The sequence below is a fragment of the Malaya genurostris genome, chromosome 3 (assembly GCF_030247185.1).
Source record: "Malaya genurostris strain Urasoe2022 chromosome 3, Malgen_1.1, whole genome shotgun sequence".
In the NCBI taxonomy this organism is placed as follows: Eukaryota; Metazoa; Arthropoda; class Insecta; order Diptera; family Culicidae; genus Malaya; species Malaya genurostris.
In genome coordinates this window covers 151,703,070-151,726,589 of record NC_080572.1, presented here as the reverse complement: position 1 = coordinate 151,726,589, position 23,520 = coordinate 151,703,070, and the positions used below count along the sequence as shown (strand labels likewise).

Here is a 23,520-nt window from a genome sequence, read left to right as displayed (position 1 = left end):
GTCCAGTATCTTTACGTTCTTAAGTGAGGGATCCTTAAAACAACCCGCCCCGTACTTAAGTATGTCCTCGCAAGTCAAACTCGAATCGGTGACCACACCGTCGATTTCTATTTCGCGAGCTGGCACGTAGACGCGGTACTCCAGCGTAAAAGGATCCTTTTGAACAAGCTCATTAGCCTGTTTTGAGCTGGTAAACAAGACCCTGAGCTTGTCTGGCCGCACTCTATCAATACTTTTTATGGTATTATATCGCGAAGTCAGGTCTCACGATATTTTTAGAATATTCAATTTTTTTTTTCGTTGGACTTGGTCCGGAAATAGACCGCATATGGCCCGGCCGGAAGTGCGAGTCCATCAGCATAGTTTTTAATTCTAGTCTTGATGTTTTTGGAAGCAGTTTCCATTTCAACATCGGGATGAGGGGGGTCAATTTCAAGACGACTTACCATGTCACGGAATTGTATCCGTGCAGATACGGAAAAGGATCGTTCGAGAACAAAATATTATACTAAATTGAAAGACGAAAGGGATTGAAGAAAATAATACTTAGCTTATAATCCTAAAACAAGAGCAGCCACCAAGGTCTGACCTTCGTGGACCGGTGAATCACCGCTTTGATATTGTGCAAAAAACCTCCGTGAGGAAAAAGCACAAACCGACTAACACCGTTTTCACTAGGAACTTATAACAAGTCTATTTGGTTATTGCAACTGTTCACTAATTCAAATAATAACGATGGAAAAACTAATTTTCAATTGTCTGTAATTAAAACGGAAAAATGACAAGCGAAAATTTTTTCCATCCGTTCTAGAGCACAGACTGCTACGATTGAAAAAGTAGGAAATTGTGAAGGAAACTCTCATATCAGCGTAGCGCAACCTTCATGTATAAACTTTGTTATAGAAGCGTGCATATTTTCGAGCATTAGTCATCGCAACGATGTTTAAGAAACTTTGTTATAAAACCATAGACAGTTCCGGGCATTATTCAGCGCAGCAATGTTGTAAAAACAAAGCTATTTTTTCACGGACACTGGTCACTATCTCTGGCATAGTGACAGTGGTCTCGGCTTTCGGTAGAACTTCGGGAGAAAGTCGGATAAACTTTCTACCTAAAATCACAAGCTCGGCTTGTACTAAAATCTTCGGGCTTCACCTGAAAAGAAAAGTTAGGAGCTTTAAAACCCATAGTTGGGAAAAATTACAAGTTAGTAGTTAGTCGTTAGTCGGTTCCAAATAGTTGACGGTAAATAGCCGTTAGTAGTGTATTACGCGATAACCGAAACAGTCAATCAATTAACTTCTACTGTAGGTAGATTACGGCAAAAGCAGAACGAAAAGTTTGTTCAAAAGTGTATCCATGTAATTGGGAAGAGATAGAAATAAAAGTTCCGATACTAAATTGATCCAAAAGTGTATTCAAGAGTGTATCCATGTAATTGGGAAGAGATAGTAATAAAAGTTCCGATACTAAATTGATCCAAAAGTGTATTCAAGTGAGTAGCCAAATAGAAGTGAAGAAATACAAAAAAAGGAAAAAAAACGGTTTATTGACAAAGAGTGTTATGATTTTCCGTATAGAACAGAAAGAAACATCCCTTTTCGTTATTTTTCTCCCGCCGCCGCTCGGCCGGAAACAACGAGACGTTTGCACTATTAAGTTCTACCAATTCTTGTATAGGGTAAATTTTGAAAAAGCGCCAAATTGTAATATAAGTCGTATTCCCCACAACAAATTTCGAGATGATGCTAGATCTCAACGTTTCCTGTAAGTGTAAGACATTTGGCATACATATTTTCATATATCATTTTTTTCATTCACACTCTTTACTTACCTTCTAGTGTACAGGAAACATTCTCAAGCTTATGAATCAAATGCATTTTTTTCGCTTGAATATCCATGTCCAGGGAATCTATAATCTATGATAAAAGTTATTTTTTCTAATAACGATAAAGCACCAAAATAATCAAGTTAAACAATTGCTATATTACCTTATTTCGATACTTTGTTACGTATATGAAGAGTTCTTTCAGCGCAGCAATCGTGTCAAACTCATCTTGCTGATGAACTGAAAGCTGTTGCATGGCCGTGCACATATCTTGGTCGGTTATCTGAGTTAGACGAGCGATTTCAGCGTAGAAGTTAGCAACCATGTCGCGGTAATGAGGCAAATCCTTCAAATAATTGTAAATGTAATATGTTGCGATATAAGAATAGATACAGATACAGTACTCACTTTAGCAAAAAGTAACTTATTCGAAGGCGAATCTTTCCCTAGCCTATATTCCGTCGTTGAACAAGCATCCATGAACGTTTGGGCAATAACGCAAAGACAAGCATCAACACTGGGGGATTTGTTAATGTCGAAAATAAAATCTGGATTTTTGATAAAGTTTACCCAAAACCTTAATGGCAAACTGTAATCAAAATATATATATATTAACCAGTATTTATATTTTTAATTAACTATATACCTGTTAGATTTCCAAGCATGCACTACATCAGGATCAACAATGCCGTGGCGTTTGGCGGCTGCATCTAGTATATCAAAAATCCATTTAACTGCAGGTGGTAATACACCGTTAACCGTTAAAATTGTAGCGAAAAAATCATCGACAAATTTTTGGATGGTGCCTTTTGTAGCTAATAATCTCGTGAGAAAAATTTCTGGTATAGCTTTATGAGTTCTTTCGTGCATGCTTTGTGGCTGCCCAAATAAAGATTTTTCGTCCATCGGTTTCACTAAATGGTATACACGAGTCTGATGATGTTGCGATTGCTGTTGAAAATTAAGCAAATGATTGTGTTGCAAAGATGACGTTTGATGGACCATGTCTCCGTTGATCGACAGATGAGATGAAGAGTTATTAATATAATAACAATTAGGAAAAGACTGCTTATTGTTAAAATTGTTGTAGTTATCATTCTGTTTGATAACGAGGGACATCACTGCAGATTCTTTGATACCGTAATGTGCAAGCGTATTGATGCGCTTCCAATCGCATATTGTTTTTGTTGTAAGATCTTCATCCTGGTAAAATAAAAAAAAAACACAATAAACTTAGTTTCATTAACAGAAACAACATGATGTAATTAATTGGCACAACATGGAAAGTGATTCAAGTTAATATAATCATCGGAATTGTTGTAAGATCTTCATCCTGGTAAAATAAAAAAAAATCAATAAATTTAGTTTCATTAACAGAAACAACATGATGTAATTAATGGGCACAACATGGAAAGTGATTCAAGTTAATAAATAATCATCGTTTTTTTTTTTTTTTTTTTTTAAATAACTATTTATTGAAATATGAGTTAAAATTAAATTATTAAGATTTAAATTGGGTGTTCAGCCACAAGTGGTGACTTTTCAGCCCTGTTATATATATATATATATGATTTGGTTATTACCATGAAGACATCATTTGCTTCCGCAATTCTGAGATTTTTGTGTAGGGAAAATTCTAAACCTACTTGTATTGTGTACTGGGGAAAAGGAACTTATATACTAACTTACTAACTAATACAGAGAGCGAATCGATTCAATTGAAGATTGCATCGATTTTTGTCGGAATTTGCTTATAATATTATGTGACATTACATCTAATGGTTCTATATTTGTGAGTCTGTGTAACTCATTTGTACTAAACCAGGGAGGACGCTTCAGAATCATTTTCAGAATTTTATTCTGAATCCTTTGAAGCGTTTTCTTCCTGGTGGAACAACAGCTTGACCAAATTGGTACCGCATAAAGCATGGCTGGTCTGAAAATTTGTTTATAAATTAACAATTTGTTTTTTAGACAGAGCTTAGAATTTCTGTTTATAAGAGGATATAAACATTTAATATATTTATTACACTTTGCCTGGATTCCTTCAATGTGATCCTTGAAAGTGAGTTTTTTGTCATACGTTAAACCTAAGTATTTAGCTTGATCAGACCATGTCAATTCCAAGCCATTCAATTTGAGAATGTGATTATTGTTTGGTTTAAGAAAAGAAGCTCTTGGCTTGTGAGGAAAGATAATTAATTGCGTTTTTGCTGCATTTGGTTTAATTTTCCATTTTGACAGATAATCACTGAAAATATTTAAACTTCTTTGTAGGCGACTGCAGATCACTCTTAGATTTCTACCTGTGGCTAACAGACTTGTGTCGTCACAGAATAGCGATTTCTGACAACCAACGGGTAGATTTGGAAGATCAGAAGTGAAAATATTATACAAGATTGGAGTTACACTCGAACCCTGCGGAACACCGGCTCGTACGGGTAGCAATTCAGATTTACAATTCTGATAGCTAACCTGAAGAGTACGATCAGTTAAATAATTTTGAATCATTTTGATCTAATAAATAGGAAACTGGAAATCAGACATTTTTGCTATTAAACCTTTGTGCCAAACACTGTCGAATGCTTTTTCTATGTCTAGAAGAGCAACTCCAGTGGATAACCCAGAAGATTTATTTGATTTTATCATGTTCGTTACTCTGACAAGTTGATGAGTAGTTGAATGTTCATGACGAAATCCAAACTGCTCTGGTAAAAAAATTGAATTCTCATTTATATGAGTCATCATTCTTAACAAGATAATTTTTTCAAAAAGTTTACTGATAGAAGAAAGTAAGCTAATTGGTCGATAACTTGATGTTTCTGCTGGGTTTTTATCAGGTTTGAGGATAGGAATTACTTTAGCGTTTTTCCATCTTTTTGGGAAGTAAGCTAATGAAAAACACTTGTTGAAAATTTTAACCAGGAGTCTCAAGGCAACATCGGGAAGATTTTTAATAAGAATATTAAAAATTCCATCATTACCAGGAGCCTTCATGTTTTTGAGTTTCCTAATAATTGATTTAATTTCATCAAAATTCGTCTCAATAATGTCATCGTGTGATAACACTTGGGTTGAAATATGCTCATATTTCAGTGAGACTTCATTTTCAATAGGACTCACAACGTTTAAATTAAAATTGTGGACACTCTCGAACTGCTGAGCAAGTTTTTGAGCTTTTTCACCATTTGTAAGAAGTATTTGATTTCCTTCCTTGAGAGCAGGAATTGGTTTCTGAGGTTTCTTAAGAACCTTAGAAAGTTTCCAGAAAGGTTTAGAATATGGTTTAATTTGTTCAACTTCTTTAGCGAAATTTTCATTTCGCAAAAGAGTAAATCTATGTTTAATTTCTTTTTGTAAATCCTTAACTATGTTTTTCATAGCAGGATCACGAGAACGTTGATATTGTCGTCGACGAACATTCTTCAACCGAATGAGCAGTTGAAGATTGTCATCGATGATAGGAGAATTTAATTTAGTTTGAGCTTTGGGAACTGAAAGATTTCTAGCTTCGATAATATAATGATTCAAATTATCAATTGCTGTGTCGATATCCGCAGAATTTTCTAAAATAGTTTCATGATCCACATGATTTTCAATGTGAGATCTGTAATCCAACCAATTAGCTCTATGATAGTTGAAAATAGAACTAATTGGATTAATTATAGCTTCGTTGGAAAGTCTGAATGTTACAGGAAGATGATCTGAGTCAAAATCAGCATGAGTAATCGGTTCACTACAAATGTGACTTTGATCTGTTAGAACCAGATCAATTGTAGACGGGTTTTTCACGGAAGAGAAACAAGTAGGATTACTGGGATGAAGAACTGTAAAGTAACCAGCTGAGAGTTGATTATGAAGTATTTTACCATTACTGTTATTTTGCCTACAATTCCACTGGACATGCTTAGCATTTAAGTCCCCTATTACGAAAAATTTCGATCGATATCTTGTAAGTTTTTGCAAATCGCCTTTAAAGAAATTTAATTGTTCGCCGGTGCATTGGAATGGCAAATATGCTCCAGCGATGAAATAAATTCCATGAATGGTTTCAACTTCGATTCCCAAGCTTTCAATAACTTTAGTATTGAAAGAAGGTAAAATTCGATGTTTAATTTGCCGTTGGACAAAAATGGCAACTCCACCACCAATTCCAGTAAACCTGTCAAATCGATGAACCACATAATGTGGATTACTTTTCAATTTTACATTTGGTTTAAGAAAAGTTTCTGTCACAATGGCAATATGAATTTTGTGAACTTTTAGAAAATTAAAAAATTCATCTTCACTCGATTTCAAAGATCGAGCATTCCAATTTAAAATATTCAAATAATTATTTAACATCACTGTTAAATTTTAAATTCATTATAATATTATTTGCAAATTTCCATCCGATTTGAAATGCTTCAAAAAGTGATGAAGTCGAATTCATTTGGATGATCATTTGAAAAAGTTGATCTTGTAGGTAGATCATTTTATTTTCAGTTATATCGCCTAAATCGACTTCATTTAAAGAAGCGAATGGCATTGAAGGAATATTTGTAGGTAGACTGCCATTAGAAGAAGATGATTTGGCCGGTCTACCTATTAATAAATTGTTTTCGTTAGAAGAAGAACTGCAAGGCGGTCCTGTGTTTTGATTATTTACATTAGAAGAAATAGGAGATAGATTTCTACCTAATATACCAGCATAACTGACATTAGAAGAAGATGATGACGAGGTCGATCTACCTGTCAATAAATTGTTTTCGTTAGAAGACGAATTGGCAGGTGCCTTAGAAGAATTTTCAGGTATGTTCTGTAAATTTAGGGTCGTTGATTTGACTTGTTGTCTAAGCGAACGAGCGTTTAAAATTTTTTCCCTGACAGGACATTTCAAATAATTGGATTTATGATTTCCATTGCAATTTGAACATGAAAATTTATCAGTGGTTTCATTCATTGGACAAACGTCTTTCGAATGCGATTTACCACAATTCAAACACCGTATATCCATATGACAATTTTTGGTTCCATGACCGAAGCCTTGGCAACGACGACATTGCGTTAAGTTTGCAATACGATTATGCCGTTTATAATGTTCCCAATGAATTTTAATGTGGGAAATGAAACGTACTTTTTCTAAAGTTTTCAAATTGTTTACATCACTTCGATTGAAGTGTATTAGGTAAAGTTCATGGGAAATTCCAGAGCGTGGTTTAGAAGTACCGTTCGCTCTTTTTTTCATAAGTATTACTTGGGAAGGGGCAAAACCAAGCAATTCTTTTAGTTCATTTTTAATTTCATCAATACTTTGATCATTTGATAATCCTTTCAAGACAGCCTTGAAGGGTCTGTCTGATTTTATATCATATGAATAAAATTTATGAAGTTTTTCGGACAAATATCGAATAAGACGTTCGTAATCTTCCAATCCATCCACCAAGACTCGACATTCTCCTCTTCGTCCGATTTGAAATGAGACTTTTACTTTCGGGAGAAAAGTAGAAAGCTCAGTACGGAATGCTTTGAAGTCGGAAATCATCACCGTCACTGGTGGCATAGATTGATGTTTCTTCCCAGAACGACAAGCGTCCATTTTGGGAATTTTTGAAGAATTTTCTTCTATGTCGCTACAATCGGATTCAGGAAGAATCTCGTAAATATTGTTAGACGGCATAGGATCAGCGGAAGGGAAATCCGTCCGTTGTCGTTTATTTTTACATTCAGATTCTATAAGATCGTGAATGTTATTAGAAAAATGTTGAATAACGGATTGTGATTTATTCCGTATTGAATTATTTTTAGCCTTAGGCTTGTTGCCTTTCCGGTTGGACGCAGGCATTTTTGAAATAATTGAAATTTTAAATTAAATTAACTAGGCTAAATTAGTCTTCGATTAGACTCCTAGCTAGCCTTAAAAAAGGCTGATTAATTTCTTAGTCACTCTATTATCACTCTTTGTATCACTTAGTCACTCTAATATCACTCTTTGTATCACTTAGTCACTTAGTTAGTGATTCAGGTAGCCTTGAAAAAGACTGGCCATGAAATAATCATCGTGATTTTCACTTCGGCTTTGAGAAGCAATATCGCAAAAGATCTAGCTCTACGATTCTGCAACACTGCAGTTATCGCGATGTGAAGAGTCGAAGCGAATCCACCAATTTCCATATTACCCTTGAAACCAGGGGTTCCCAAAGTAGTCCATATACTAAATAGATAGAAATCGACCCCCTATTGTTTGATATAAGTTGTTATTTGAAATATTCACTTTAAAATAGTTGTGTTTATTTGACCATCCCACGGTGATCCCAATCATCTCAAAATACGCGTTTTTGCCTTTCTCATATAGAAAGGCTATGTAATCACTGTGAAAATCGGCTTTTTAACCGAGGCCCGGAGTGCCGAATGTCATATGCCATTCGACTCAGCTCGATGAACTGAGCAAATGTCTGTGTGTGTGTGTGTGTGTGTGTGTGTGTGTGTGTGTGTGTGTGTGTGTGTGTGTGTGTGTGTGTGTGTGTGTGTGTGTGTGTGTGTGTGTGTGTGTATGTAACAAAAATATGCACTCACTTGTCTCAGAGATGGCTAAACCGATTTTCACAAACAAAGATTCAAATGAAAGGTCTCATAGTCCCATCCCGATCTGACTTCCGGTTTCGAAGATATAGGATGATATGCACCAAAAAAGATAAAAAAATATGCACTTACTTTTTTCAGAGATGGCTGAACCGATTCAAATAAAAGGTATTATGGTCCCATAGCTTGCTATTGAATTTCATTTGAATGTGACTTCCGGTTCCGGAGTTATATGGTAATACGTGAAAATTTGATAAAAAGTTTACACTCAATTATCTCTGGAACAACTCAACCGATTTTCGCAAATATTCAAATGAAAGGTATTATAATATCCTAAAAATTTGTAGAACAGTTATCTGGATCAGACTTCCAGTTCCTGAACTGCGTTCTGGCGTGATAAGTGGAAAATGACCTATTTTATTAGTATTTTTCCACGAACGATGGTTAAAAACAGGTACAAATCCCATAAAACTGTCTGATAAATTCTTCAAGTTTGCAGAGCTTGTTAGTTTGTGGGCATGAAAACTTAATTCGGCACTACTGGTCCCCTCTTTTCCTGTTCCGAGAGCACCGAAAGTGGAGAAGAAAAACTCCTAATTCGAAATTCACTTCGGTTTCTCTGCGATGTTTGAACCGATTTTAACAAATCTTGAATAATAATAATAATAATAATAATAATAATAATAATAATAATAATAATAATAATAATAATAATAATAATAATAATAATAATAATAATAATAATAATAATAATAATAATAATAATGCAGAAGTAACAGAAACGCAGGTTCGTTTCGTTTGTTAGATTTCGTTTAATCGGTTTAATCGAATTAGAGCATGAGATAGAAAGTATAGATTTAACTACGTTCAAAACTATTCCAATTTGTAGGTCATATTCGTTGGTAGCAAATGAACCAACTTCGGCTTTTCCGTTTATCTGAATCCGGTTTCGGAAAAATTGGAAATAGTGATTAAAAACTGCAAAAGGGATCTAACTCACTTTTCTTGGATATGGAAAAATCGTTTTCACAAACTCTTAAGTTCAGAAGAAAAGTCTTACAGTTTCATACGGAATTCCTTAATTTGTTGTGGATACTACTTTCGGTTTCCGAACTACGGGTTAAACAGGATTTGTAGAATTTGTGAGATTAGGTCTGAACAAATTTTCCTATTTCTATTAAATAAACAGTTGTTTTTGCGAATTTCACGGTTATATGTATGATGTAATGAGTAATATGAGAAAGGCATCATTACACCACTGGGTACATTAAAATAGGTTTTTTGTTTGTGCTTCAGAGGTTGATTTTGGAACTTTTATGCCTTCAGAAGAATTTCTGTTTGATACAGTCGGCTTCTTTTAGTATACTCAAAATTGTCATTAGTCTACCTACAAGTGAGTTAAAAAAAATATTTTGCATACAACACGAAATAGAGCATTTATGCCTTCAGAAAATTGGTAGATCATGTTTAAACAAGAAAACATGTCGAAGACATGAACACTTTAAAATGCATTGGTGTCGAGATATGATGCATTGTTTATTAGAGACCCCCAAAATCAAGTTTTTCCATCATAACTTTTCTCAATGAATTTTTCGAATTTTCAAACGTTCTACAATTATATATTAATTATCAAAATACATATTTTTGTCAAAGGTTACATATTTTTAAGTTTACAAACTAACAAGTTTTTTAACAATTTAACTTTAAAATATTCAAATATCAACATCTCGAAAATGTGGAAATATGTCGAAGCATTTTCAACAAAATTTGAAAGTATGATCAAAACACTATTAGAAAAATTATTATTCACAAATTAAATTCGCTTAAATTTATATGAAACACACTTCAAAGAAAAGCATGTTCTAACAATCTCCAATATATATTTAGCACCCTAACATACAGTATTCAATAACCCAAAAAATTCAAATTTTGAGTATACTGAACGAAGCGGAGCGTATCAGACAGAAATTCTTCTGAAGACATAACAAATCCAAAATCAACCCCTGAAGCACAAATAAAAAAACCTGTTTTAATCCACCTAGTGGTGTAATGATGCCTTTCTCATATCAATCATACCATCATATATAATACTGTGGTATTCTTCAAAATATTTTTTTTCGATTCCTGAAAAGAATAACCGAAATCGGTTTGTTTGACTGTCTACTGATAAAAACTATTAATTGGAGAAGATTTGAGGTCGATTTAGAAAACTTTTTACGGTTTTCGCCCTTTTCAGTGATGGTATACAATTTTTAACATACTTTACCTTATATTTCCAGATCCAGAAGTCGGATCCAGATGAAATTCAGGAATTACGTATGGGACCACAGGACCTTTCATTTGAACCTAAGTTTATGAAAATCGGTCGCGCCATCTATGAGAAAAGCTAGAAAACATATTTTGATTTCTTTTGTACATTTTACCCCATAACTCCGGAACCGGAAGTCGGATCCAAATAATATTCAGGAATTTTGTATGGGACTATAAGACCTTTCATTTGAAGCCAAGTTTTTGAAAATCGGTTCAGCCATTTCTGAAAAAAGTTAGTGCACTTATTTTCACATTTTTTTACACATTTTACCCCATAATTCCGAAACCGGAAGTCGGATTCAAATAATATTCAGGAATTTTGTATGGGACCACAAGACCTTTCATTTGAATCTAAGTTTGTGAAAATCGGTTCAGCCATCTCCGAGAAAAGTTAGTGCAAAAAAACGTTACATACACACATACGCACATACACACACACACAGACATTTTGCGTACTCGACGAACTGAGTCGAATGGTATATGACACTCGACCCTCCGGGGATCGGTTTCTCATATAAATCATACCATCATATATAATACTGTTATAATCTTCAAAATAATTTTCTTCGATTCCTAAAAACAATAACCGAAATCGGTTTGTTTGACCGTCTGCTGATAAAAAACTATTAATTGGAGAAGATTTGAGGTTGATTTAGAAAACTTTTTACGGTTTTTCGTCCTTTTCAGTGATGGTATACAATTTTTAACACACTTTACCCTATATTTCCGGATCCGGAAGTCGGATCCGCATGAAATTCAGGAATCACGTATGGGACCATAGGACCTTTCATTTGAACCTAAGTTTATGAAAATCGGTCGCGCCATCTATGAGAAAAGCTAGAAAACATATTTTCATTTTTTTGCACATTTTACCCCATAACTCCGGAACCGGAAGTCGGATCCCAATAATATTCAGGAATTTTGTATGGGACTACAAGACCTTTCATTTGAACCCAAGTTTGTGAAAATCGGTTCATCCATCTCTGAGAAAAGTTAGTGCACTTATTTTCACAATTTTTTGCACATTGTACCCCATAATTCTCGAACCGGAAGTCGGATTCAAATAATATTCAGGAATTTTACACACACACACACATACACACACACAGACATTTTGCGTACTCGACGAACTGAGTCGAATGGTATATGACACTCGGCCCTCCGGGCCTCGGTTCAAAAGTTTCACAGTGATTGCATAACCTTTCTATATGAGAAAGGCAAAAAGCAAGAAATTGAATTTTCAAAGGAATTTGTTGATGGAGGTCTGAGGCCTAAGTTAATTTTAGTAAAGAGATCTATGGCCCAAAATAGTTTGGGAACCCCTGCTTTAAACCAATGAAACGAACATTGATAGCAGATCTTACTTTAAAACCGTTCTTAATTCAATAGTTGCACTATTTATGTATCATTTAATTCCACTATTTCACTGTCACGTTATTACATCTTCACAAAGTCACTATACTTTAATGAAGCATAACAAAACGTTACAATACAGATACGCGTATTTCGGAATGTAATTTACACCCTTCTTCAGTGTATCCGTTTTAAAAGTTTGTTTGAAAGAATACTGTAATGCTGATCCTTTTATACGAATTTCCGCTAACAGCTCCAGGTAAAAATAGCATTCTTAATTCACCTAATGGTATGATAATGCATTTCACTTGCTATTTAAATAGTCTCATTAAAACATTTGAAAGATTCTATCCTCGGTCATTAGTATTGCGAGCTTATCAAACAACCTAATAGTAGCTTTCAAACGAGTCTAAGTCTATCGAAATTGGTTCTGCCATCTCCGAGAAAATGAAGCGGTAAAAAACTCTTTAAAAGTGCACTTACAACTACTCTCACAGACGTTTTCCGATCTCGTCAACCTGGGTGAAATGGTATATATGGGTCTCCGGAGCTCCGCTCTAAAGTCGTTGGCTCCAGCAATTCTATTGCCTTTCTATAGAGGAAGGCAAAAATGCTATTAGTATATGAGATAAATCTGGGTATCATTACCCTATATTTAGAGACTTCCAAAAATAAGAATCCTCCAGCGATTTTATTACCTTTCTATAGAGGAAGGAAAAAATTCTTTTAGTATACGAGATAAATCGGGGTAGCATTACCCTATACTTAGTGAGTTCCAAAAATAAGAACTTCTAATGCATCCTCCTTTCGACAGCTTTCGTAATAACGTCCTGCTTCGACAACTGTATAGGCTAGAATGAATGAACCGGTGCTAATATTTATTTTATTTCTACTTAGTAGTGTTCCAACGCAGCTTGAAACTAACAAATTCCAACAATAGAATGTCATACATTAAACGAATCTCATTCATTTGATTTGAGTTAAACTTATATTACTCGCCGTAAATCGGGACGTCAATTATCCTCAGCAGTGTTATTAAGAGCTGGATAACCGTCGCCCCAAAAGCTATGAGCATGAATATGTTTACAGAAAACAATAACGAGAAATGCCCTATGTACACGGGTTTCAATTACAAAATGCAAATTCTGTCATAATTTGGAATACCTATAATACTAATAATTTGGAATACCTATCATAATTTGGAATATACCTCTCGTCCGATTTACGCAGTACAAACTATCGTAGCCAATATTCAGGGCGATTCCAGTTTCAGAAGTACTTGGAATAGTAGAACTCACTTCACTGAGAAAGATGGACTAAAAGATCTGAGAACTGTATCATTCTGTAGGTTACACTAGTTCATGCACTAGCTTTCATGTTTTTCAAAAATCAAACAAAATTGTTTGACCAATACCATTCCTTTTTATATGAGAATAAGAGAGATATGAGAAAGGCATTATTACACCACTAGGTGGATAAAAACAGGTTTTACCTAATTTCGTGCTAAATTCGTAATTATACTTTTCTGAATTGAAAAACAAGTATATGATAGATTTTTGAGTTGAATTACTAATAGAAAATTCAAATAATTTTCGAATTCTATACATTCCGAAATAATTCTAAGTTTGTGAAATTTAAATTTTAATATTCTATCGACAATAATTGATGTCGTTTAAGATTGCAGAAAATTTAGGATATATGTTTTTGCTCTCAATTTCTTGTAAAACAAAAATCAAGCAATGTAATATATTAAAATTGTAGTTTGTTTCGTTTGCAATGGGTTAGTATATAAAATTTTTATAATTTAACGTTCTATTTCTTATTGTACAAAGCCATTGCAACTATTTAAAATTTTTGTGTTGTCACAAAATTTATTTTATTAGTAAATCGGATTACAATATATTCACTTTGATTTGCAGAAACGTTGGAACGTAATATATCGGACATCTTAAAATTTCCGATCATCTACCGTTTTTTGAGATTCTACGGAAAACCTAAAACAAAATCAGAGTTTTAGTAGATATCAGTTGCTTTTGGGTTGCACATAAAAATTGTTTAGATCTTTTGTAAAATACAAAAATATAATTATTTTTAGAGTTTAGGTATATTTACTAAAATTTTTAAGATTGTCAATAAAATAAAAGTTTCATTTTTTTTTGTAAATTTTGTTCATAATCAATTTCCAACTAAAAAAAATTAAACAATATATGTCATAATATTTAAAATATAGAAATTCTCTGTATTTGTTCCAAATTTCTTGAGATTCTTTAAACGTATATATAATTTTGTACATCAATACATTGTTTCTGGTAATGATTCCCATATTTTGGAGCAGAAAAATGTACACGTCATCGCATTAATTTTTTAGTAAAACACAAACATGTGAAAAATATGAAAAATTCATATATATTCATAAATTCATCGATTTTTTTTCGAGGATTTCTTTTGATAGTGCAAGAATGGTAGTTGGGCGAAAATTACAGCTAGTAAAAATACATAGGTCATCGCTTTGATTTTCGAGCTATTTACGATTAATGTAAAAAAGGTCGTCAAATGGTGAGATAACTAAGTCCTCACAAGATTCTATCTCATGCCTCTCCGAGCGTCTATGATGACATTTGGTCAATAGAACGGCGTCGACTGGGTGCTATCGCCTTCCGCGTTAGTAGCAGAATGAGAGGGTGCGAAATAGCTTGTAGTTTGAAGCTCATTCTAAAGTGCAATATTTATGGTAGTACACATGTGGTTCTGTTGTTTGCTGCATTATTTGTTATATATTCAATTGAATTATATTACATTGTATTATATATTGTTGTTCTTATTATTATTATTATTATTATTATTATTATTAATATTATTATTATTAGTATTATCATTATTAGTATTATTATTATTATTATTAGTATTATTATTATTAGTATTGTTATTATTAGTATTATTATTATTAGTATTATTATTATTAGTATTATTATCATTAGTATTATTATTATTATTAGTATTATTATTATTATTATTATTGTTATTATTGTTATTATTATTATTATTGTTATTATTGTTATTACTGTTATTATTGCTATTATTGTTATTATTGTTATTATTGTTATTGTTGTTATTATTAATATTATTGTTATTGTTGTTATTGTTGTTATTATTGTTATTATTGTTATCAGTTATCAGCCAACTTTCGTATCGATCGGTCCATTTCTTTCGGAAGCTCAAGAAACGAAAATTCGCTAGCAAACATTCAGTACAGTATTATTTGCCGCTTTCGTTCGGTATCAAGTATCGAGACTACGGTACTGTTTTCTCCGTGATGCGGGAAAATACATTTCGTGTAGACTATTCACAGTTCCCGAAACATCTTTCCTACGACGCGATCTTGAAGTTCATCGGTAAAGAACTCGGTCTTACTCGCGAAAATGTGCTCCAAATTCAACCAAGCAGAAGGCTTGGATGTACCTTCGTGAAGGTCAACAGTCTTGTCTTGGCAGAAAAAATAGTAGAAGAACACGATAACAAGCACGAATTCGTTTTCGACGGTAAAGTGCACAAACTTCGGGTGACAATGGAAGATGGTGGAGTGGAGGTGCAGATCTTCGACCTTCCCGAAGACGTTACCAACGAACAAATCACTGCCTTTTTAGCAGACTACGGTCACGTTATAAGTATTCGTGACCTCTTATGGGACAATCGCCACGGCACATTTGAAGGCATAAAGACGGGGGTTCGGGTTGCCCGAATGATAGTTAAAAAAAACATCCCCTCTCTTGTAACAATCGAAGGCGAAGACACAGCTGTAGGTTACAAGGGACAACGACAAACTTGTCTTCACTGTCGCGAATATGTGCACATCGGCATACCATGCGTGCAAAACAAAAAACTGCTCGTACAGAAACTCGAAGCAGATAAATCGTACGCTGGTGTAACAAAAAGCAATCCAAAACAGCAAAGGAAACCAGCAAAGGTCAATAACACTTCACCGAATCAGCCTGTGCCACTACTAGAGCCCTTACCGCAAAACTCGAAGACTGAAATATCGCCTCGAAACCTCAACAGTCGTGTTGTCCATCAAAAGACAACCATGGCTCCCCCCGCTGCACCCATTCAGCAAACACCAATCACTACGCAAGTAGACTTGCCCCAACCTACTCTTCGCAAAAACGACGGAAACGAAACAGACAGCTCACAAGCATCGATCGCCAGTCGACGCAGCTCACGCAGACAACCACAAAAAAAATGCGTCACACCGAGGAAGACCTTCCTTATACAGAACAAGGACAAGTCCAGCTAACCGATGAAGATATATAAAATTCGAATACGTAAGCTGTAATATCGCAACTATCAACATTAACACGATAACCAACACAACCAAATTGAACGCTCTCCGGATGTTTATTCGCACAATGGACCTTGATATTGTGTTCCTGCAGGAGGTCGAGAACGAACAATTAACTTTACCTGGCTATAACGTTATTTGCAATGTAGACCACTCAAGAAGAGGAACAGCGATAGCGTTGAAGGAACACATTAAGTTTTCGCATATAGAAAAAAGCTTGGATGGAAGACTAGTTGCCTTACGTGTGCACGATATAACACTGTGTAATGTATACGCCCCCTCCGGTACCGTCCGTCGCGCAGAGCGAGAACGCTTCTTCAACACAACGCTTGCGTATTACCTACGTCATCGCACCACGCACACTATCCTCGGAGGCGACTTCAATTGTGTGATAAGGCTCTCTGATGCCACAGGCAACAACTCTAGCCCTGCTTTACAAGCAACCGTTCAGCACTTGCACCTACGGGATATATGGCAACTACTTCGATCGCGTGAAATCGAATACACATATATCACAGCAAACTCTTCCTTCAAAATAGACCGTCTGTATGTTAGTAAAAGCCTCGAAAATCAGTTGAGAACAACAGATGTTCATGTGTGCTGTTTCTCAGATCACAAAGCGGTTACGATGAGAATTTGCCTTCCACTTCCCGACAAGTCACATGGCCGAGGATATTGGTCCCTTCGACCCCATCTCCTAACCGCCGAGAATATCGACGAGTTTCAGCTAAGGTGGCAATACTGGACTCGTCAACGTCGAAACTTTTCGTCATGGATGGAATGGTGGTTGTCATACGCCAAGCCTAAGATCAAATCCTTTTATCGTTGGAAATCGAAAATTGCCTTTGACCGTTTCTATTGTGAGCAACAACGTCTCTACGGTTTACTACGGCAGGCGATCGACAACTACCAAAACAACCGAATCATGCTCACCACGGCTGAAATCCGAGATGCTTCTGCATCAAAGAAGATTCTCTGAAATGTTTGTGCGTAGCAACGAATCGTATATTGCAGGAGAACCGCTGTCGACTTATCAACTGGGAGAGCGAATGAGACGAAAAACAATTATTGAACACCTTCGGAATGAGAGAGATGAAGTAATCGAAAACGCCACCGCCATCCAAAACCATATGGCCCAATACTTCACTGACCTGTACGCACATAGCCAAACCGAGGAAGTAGGGAATAACGACACATTCCACTGCGACAGAGTCATACCCGAACAGGATGCCATAAACGAAGCTAGCATGAATGAAATCACGACAGCTGAAATTTTGACTGCAATTCGTACTAGCGCATCCAGAAAATCACCAGGCCCAGACGGTTTACCAAAAGAATTTTACCTGCGCACATTCGATGTAATCCATCGTGAGCTGAACCTAATACTCAACGAAGCCATCAACTCTAACTTTCCAGCTCAGTTCGTCGACGGAGTGATCGTATTAATAAAGAAACGCGGTGCGGGTGATACGGCACGTGCGTACAGGCCGATTAGTCTTATTAACTTCGACTACAAAATCCTCGCTCGGATCTTAAAACAGCGTCTTGAAAGCATACTGCAAACACACCATATATTAGCAAACTCGCAAAAATGTTCTAACTCCCACAGAAACATTTTTCAAGCTACATTGGCCCTGAAAGATAAAATCGCGCAATTGATTGCCAACAAACAAAGCGGCAAATTAGTGTCATTCGATCTCGATCATGCGTTTGATAGAGTAAACCATGATTATCTGTTTCGTACCATGCGTGCGCTGGGTTTCAAAACAGCTCTAGTTGAGCTACTTGCTCATATTGCTTCAGCTTCTTCATCCAGGCTACTAATAAATGGACACCTCTCCTCACCCTTTCCCATTCAGCGCTCGATGCGGCAAGGTGACCCTCTTGCGATGCTACTATTCACGATACAGTTAAATCCATTACTGCAGAAACTAGAACAAGTGTGCGGAATAAACCTAATCGTCGCACACGCAGACGACATCAGCGTCATTGTCAGCAATGCAGACCAGCTGGATGAAATGCGAGCTTTATTTAGGCAATTTGAGTGTGTGGCAGGCGCCCGTCTAAATGAAGCCAAAACAATAGCGATCGACGTTGGTGTGACGATGAATCCAATAACAGTACCATGGGTTCGCACGGAAAGTAGCATCAAAGTTCTTGGTGTGATATTTACTAATTCACTACGGCAAATGGTATCACTCAATTGGGATAGCATCGTGACGAACTTCACTCGAAATGTATGGATGCACTCACTTCGCAGCTTAGCCATGCATCAAAAAGTTACATTACTAAACACATTTATTTCATCAAAAATATGGTACATGTCTTCAAATGTTCTTCCAACAACAGCACACGTGACTAAGTTGACAGCTACCATGCGTTCGTACCTTTTCCGTGGATCAAGTGCGACTATACCGATGCAACAATTAGCTCGCAAAATTGAAGAGGGTGGTCTAAAACTGCAACTTCCGGCGATAAAATGCAAGGCTTTGCTAGTAAATCGTCATCTTCAAGAACTCGAATCCATTCCATTTTACTCCTCCTACATCAACCAAATCAATACTCGCAGAACAATATCCCTAATAAACTTTCCCTGCCTTAAACTGTTCATTGACAACATTCAACTCCTTCCCTTCCAAATCCGCTATTATCCCTCCACCGATCTAATTCAGCGCCAAATGATTGAGCGTACTGAGCGTGCCAGAATTGAAACTGCTAACCCACACGATAATTGGAAACGAATATGGAAAAACATTTCTTCGCGTGAGCTACTACCTACACAGCGCAGCTCCCTGTACATGTGGGTAAATCAAAAGTTCCAGCATAGACGCCTACAGCACATCATGGGACGTACGGATGGAGAAAACTGTATTCACTGCACTGAACCAGTCGAAACAATACAGCACAAATATTTCGGCTGTCGTAGAGTTAAAGACGCTTACGCACTGCTTCAACAAAAATTACTAGCAGTGACTAACGGACAACACATCGCGGACAATGATTTGCAAAGGCCCGCGCTAGAAGGAGTACAAAAAACAATTAGAACAAAGATACTTAAACTGTTAACGTGCTACGTCACATCCATCGAGAATACTGTAGATGATAGGGTAGATCTAGATAATTTGAATTTCAATCTTCAAATCGTAGTTTGATCAAATAATGACGATGATTTTTATTATACATATATGAAAATGACAAATAAACGTACAAATTAAAAAAAATTGTTATTATTGTTATTATTGATATTATTGTTATTGTTGTTATTATTGTTATTGTTTTTTTTTGTTTTTATTGATTTTATTGTTATTATTGTTATTATTATTATTATTATTATTATTATTATATTATTACTATTATTATTATTATTATTATTGTTATTAACAAAGAAATATTATATTTCCTGCAATAGTGCGACGAACGAAGAGCATAACATACACTATCATAGCATATTATTTCATATAGTATCTTCTGTTATGTTTTATTATGGTATTATACTGGCATTGCATTATATCATATTATATTGTATTATATTATATTATAAGTATATGTATTGTGTTATATTGTATTATGTTAAATATTGTTAAATATATTGTGTAATGTTATATTATATTGTGCTATGTTATATTATATTATACTGTATTATATTATGTTATATCACAGAGAACAGATATCCAACAGACATTCATACATGCAAAGTCGTGTGCAACGGTGATTTTTAACGTATTTTCACTTGTATGCTTTAAACAGCTTTTTAAAAAAGTTTATACTAGCTTGGTAGTATACTGTATTGCATTATATTATGTTATATTATATTATGATATATTGTGTTATGTTTATTGAATTATATCATATTATATTGTTTTGTATTGCATTAGGATGTGTTATATTATATTGTATTGTAATGTATTATATTATATTTTTTTATATGAATTTATATTATATTATATTATATTGTATTATGCTCAAGTATATATATGCATCAGGGTATTTACAAGTGAATGACTGGATGATGGAGTGGATTGCCAACCTGAGTCACGGGGGGAAACTTGGTGTTTTTCCCTGAAGGTCTGAAATGAGTATGACGCACCCTTCTAACAAACAAACCATCAGGCGGGTTTAAGCTGGTACAGCGAAATTCTTGTTTCAGTGCATTTTATTTCTGGAAGTAGTACTTTTCCAATGGTGAACAAATTTCGAAAATCGGTTTACTAACAACAAAGTTATGGTAAAGTTGAAGTATTCAATATCCTTTTGGCGATGCAGATGCCACACGAATGCAGATAGAGCATATTTTGAGCTTGAAAAAAAAACTTGGAACGGGAAAAATCACATTTTCATTAGTTTTTCCTAAACGATCGTCATTAATGTTATACCAAAAATAATCTACGAGTTTAACAAAATTCAAGGGTGTAAAATTTATTGAAATTTGTCTAGTAACAGCTGAGCTATGATAGCTTAAAGTTACCGTTCCAAGTTTTTTTTCAGGCTTGATGCTCCGCGTAACTTTTTTAGGCTTGGTATTGGGGGTGTTAAGGGATGTTCGTATAAGAAATTGTTCTTTTAAGTAACTTTGAAACCATCATAATTGGCTTCCAGTTGAAGTTTATTTTTCAAAAGCTTAATAATATAACTTGTGCGAAGGGATTAAAACAGAATAGAATCAATTATCATGACAGAATCTAATTGTCAATTTCATCATTCGCAAACTATCTAAGCGCTTAAACTAGATTAAGTTTCTAATTTGTCACATAAATAAGTTAATTGGAGAAGAATTCCATATCCCGGATAATGGATTTTACACACTTGGGGGAAAATTCGCTATACTGGCAGAAAAAATAGACTGAAATATTACACCGTCTGAACGTCGAATTAGGCAAAAAACGAATGTATGCATATGTACCATCAGTTTTAAGGTATTACCAGTGGATGCAGGTAGACTTACAGTAGATTCGAATTCGTTTATTTCATATTATTGTTGTTAAAAAGGCCAGAATGGGTTATAAGGACCCGAACCCTTCCAACAAAAACATCCGGCCTTAAAATAAAACGATTCGCTGTACCGGCTTGAACCTGCCTGATGGTTTGTTTGTTCGAAAGGTGTTGTGTGTTACTCATTTCAGACGATCAGAAAAACAAAACAAATTCCTTCATGCAAATCAGATTAACAATTCACTCCTTCACCCAGTCATTCATTTGTAAGTACTCTGATGCATTCCCAGCCCTTCCCCGCTGTCGATATAATTGAGCATAATAATATATAATATAACATAATATTATATATTATATTATATTCTATAATTTAATATAATATAATATAATATAATATAATATAATATAATATAATATAATATAATATAATATAATATAATATAATATAATATAATATAATATAATATAATATAATATAATATAATATAGTATAACAAAATATATGTTTATGTTTATGTTTAATCGTTAGGTGGCGTTAGCAGTGCATCCTAATCTGTTGAAGCATTAATGAGCTGAATGCGAAACGTAAAAATTAAACTTAGTCATGTGCACTTTATCACAAAACGGTACAAATGGAGTACCAAACCCCTGAATCACTTTATAGTTGCTTTAAAGTAGACGAAATTTTTTGGCAACTTTAAGATACAGAACAAGCTCAAAGCGAGAATCTCGCTGTTTGAAAGCTGAATCTCGTTCAGATTGTGTTAAAAACGGGCTCTGATGACTAATGATATGGTTGTTAAACGATGTACAAGTTAGTATTTATTATGTTTAAAAAAATATTCATTTGAACTGTTTAATGTCCAAGAAATTCTCTCTTCATCGCTAAATTTTTAATCGAAGTTTGTTCCCATCATTGTCGTGCTACGAATATTTATCAAGCATGACTATGTAATATCACCAGTTTTTAGAGACAACCAATCTAAAAGATGTTTTTATTTTATTTCTATACCGATAAAAGGAATTACTATTGAATTTCAAGTATCTTCAGTCTACAATTAAGCCTACACAAGTTAAGGATCCTTTGAAAATTAATCATTTCAGTTCCACTCTTAATTTCATTTGTTAAAACCATTAGCTAGAGAGAGATCTGATATCTACGTTCAACGCATTCGCTTGAAGGATAAGATGATAATTGGTTTATTCGATTCATTTTTGCGTAACAGATTTTCTGCCGTAATAGATAACTCTGCCACAAGAAAACAAGATATCAAAAAATAATTAATGGCGAGACGGAGTTCGACGGGTCAGCTAGTAATATAATATAATATAATATAATATAATATAATATAATATAATATAATATAATATAATATGATATTGCGCATTGCTGCTGCGCGCTGATTGGTTGTGTGTGTTAGATGTAGCATTACTATATGCAGTATGCGTCAGAAAATTTTGAGACTCTCACAAATATTACCTTACCGCTCAAGTAACTCAACCTAGTTTTACAAAAGTTTGCTCCAGGTGTCAGTTATTGTTTATAAACAGATTGGTATATTTGAACTTGTTTTTATTAAGGAAGATTTTTGGAAAAATGTACAACCAGAAAGACATCCTTAGATTACTTCACGCCCAGAAGTCAGTTCCAGATATCATGGATCTTGTAAAATGTTCAAAGGCTACTGTTTTTCGTGTCAACCAACCGGTATATACACATACTGTAAACGATAACGATAGGCATTACTATTCATCAAATTCGTAATCTAACTCTCGATGTAGATAGATGAATAACCTTCTACGACTAATTTCGATTTTGTTTTATATTTTTATGCCGCCTTTCTACCTGAAGGGCTTCCCACCGAATCTACCCTTCAACATTTCAACACGCTGATCAGCAATGGACTACAAGCAAAAATACGTTTATGCACTACAAACCAGTGGAATGTTACCTAAAGCAGACAAAAGCGAAATACTTCACACACGATATAGCCGCTAATAAACCTATGAAGGTTGTACTTCGAGAGCTACCATATATGACGGAACTCGAACTAAAGCAATCCCTATCAGAAGCATATGATTGTGCAAAAATGAAACGACACAACACGGAAAATCGGAAGTATCGTAATTAATTGTACTTGATTCATCTGGAGAAGGGTTCCATCACCATGGGTCATCTGTTCCGCATAATCATCGAATGACA

The 23,520-nt window shown here is 34.8% G+C and overlaps 1 protein-coding gene across 1 annotated transcript in view; it reads right to left on the bottom strand.

Annotated features, from left to right (window-relative positions):
- Window positions 1-23,520, bottom strand: part of LOC131438106 (plexin-B) — a 438,124-nt gene that overhangs the window by 46,816 nt on the left and 367,788 nt on the right. The window contains exons 10-13 of the mRNA XM_058607913.1: window positions 2,475-3,031; window positions 2,237-2,417; window positions 1,992-2,174; window positions 1,835-1,919 (exon numbers count right to left, since the gene is read on the bottom strand). Coding sequence (XP_058463896.1) covers window positions 1,835-1,919; window positions 1,992-2,174; window positions 2,237-2,417; window positions 2,475-3,031 — 1,006 coding nt within the window. The remainder of the gene's footprint in view (window positions 1-1,834; window positions 1,920-1,991; window positions 2,175-2,236; window positions 2,418-2,474; window positions 3,032-23,520) is intronic.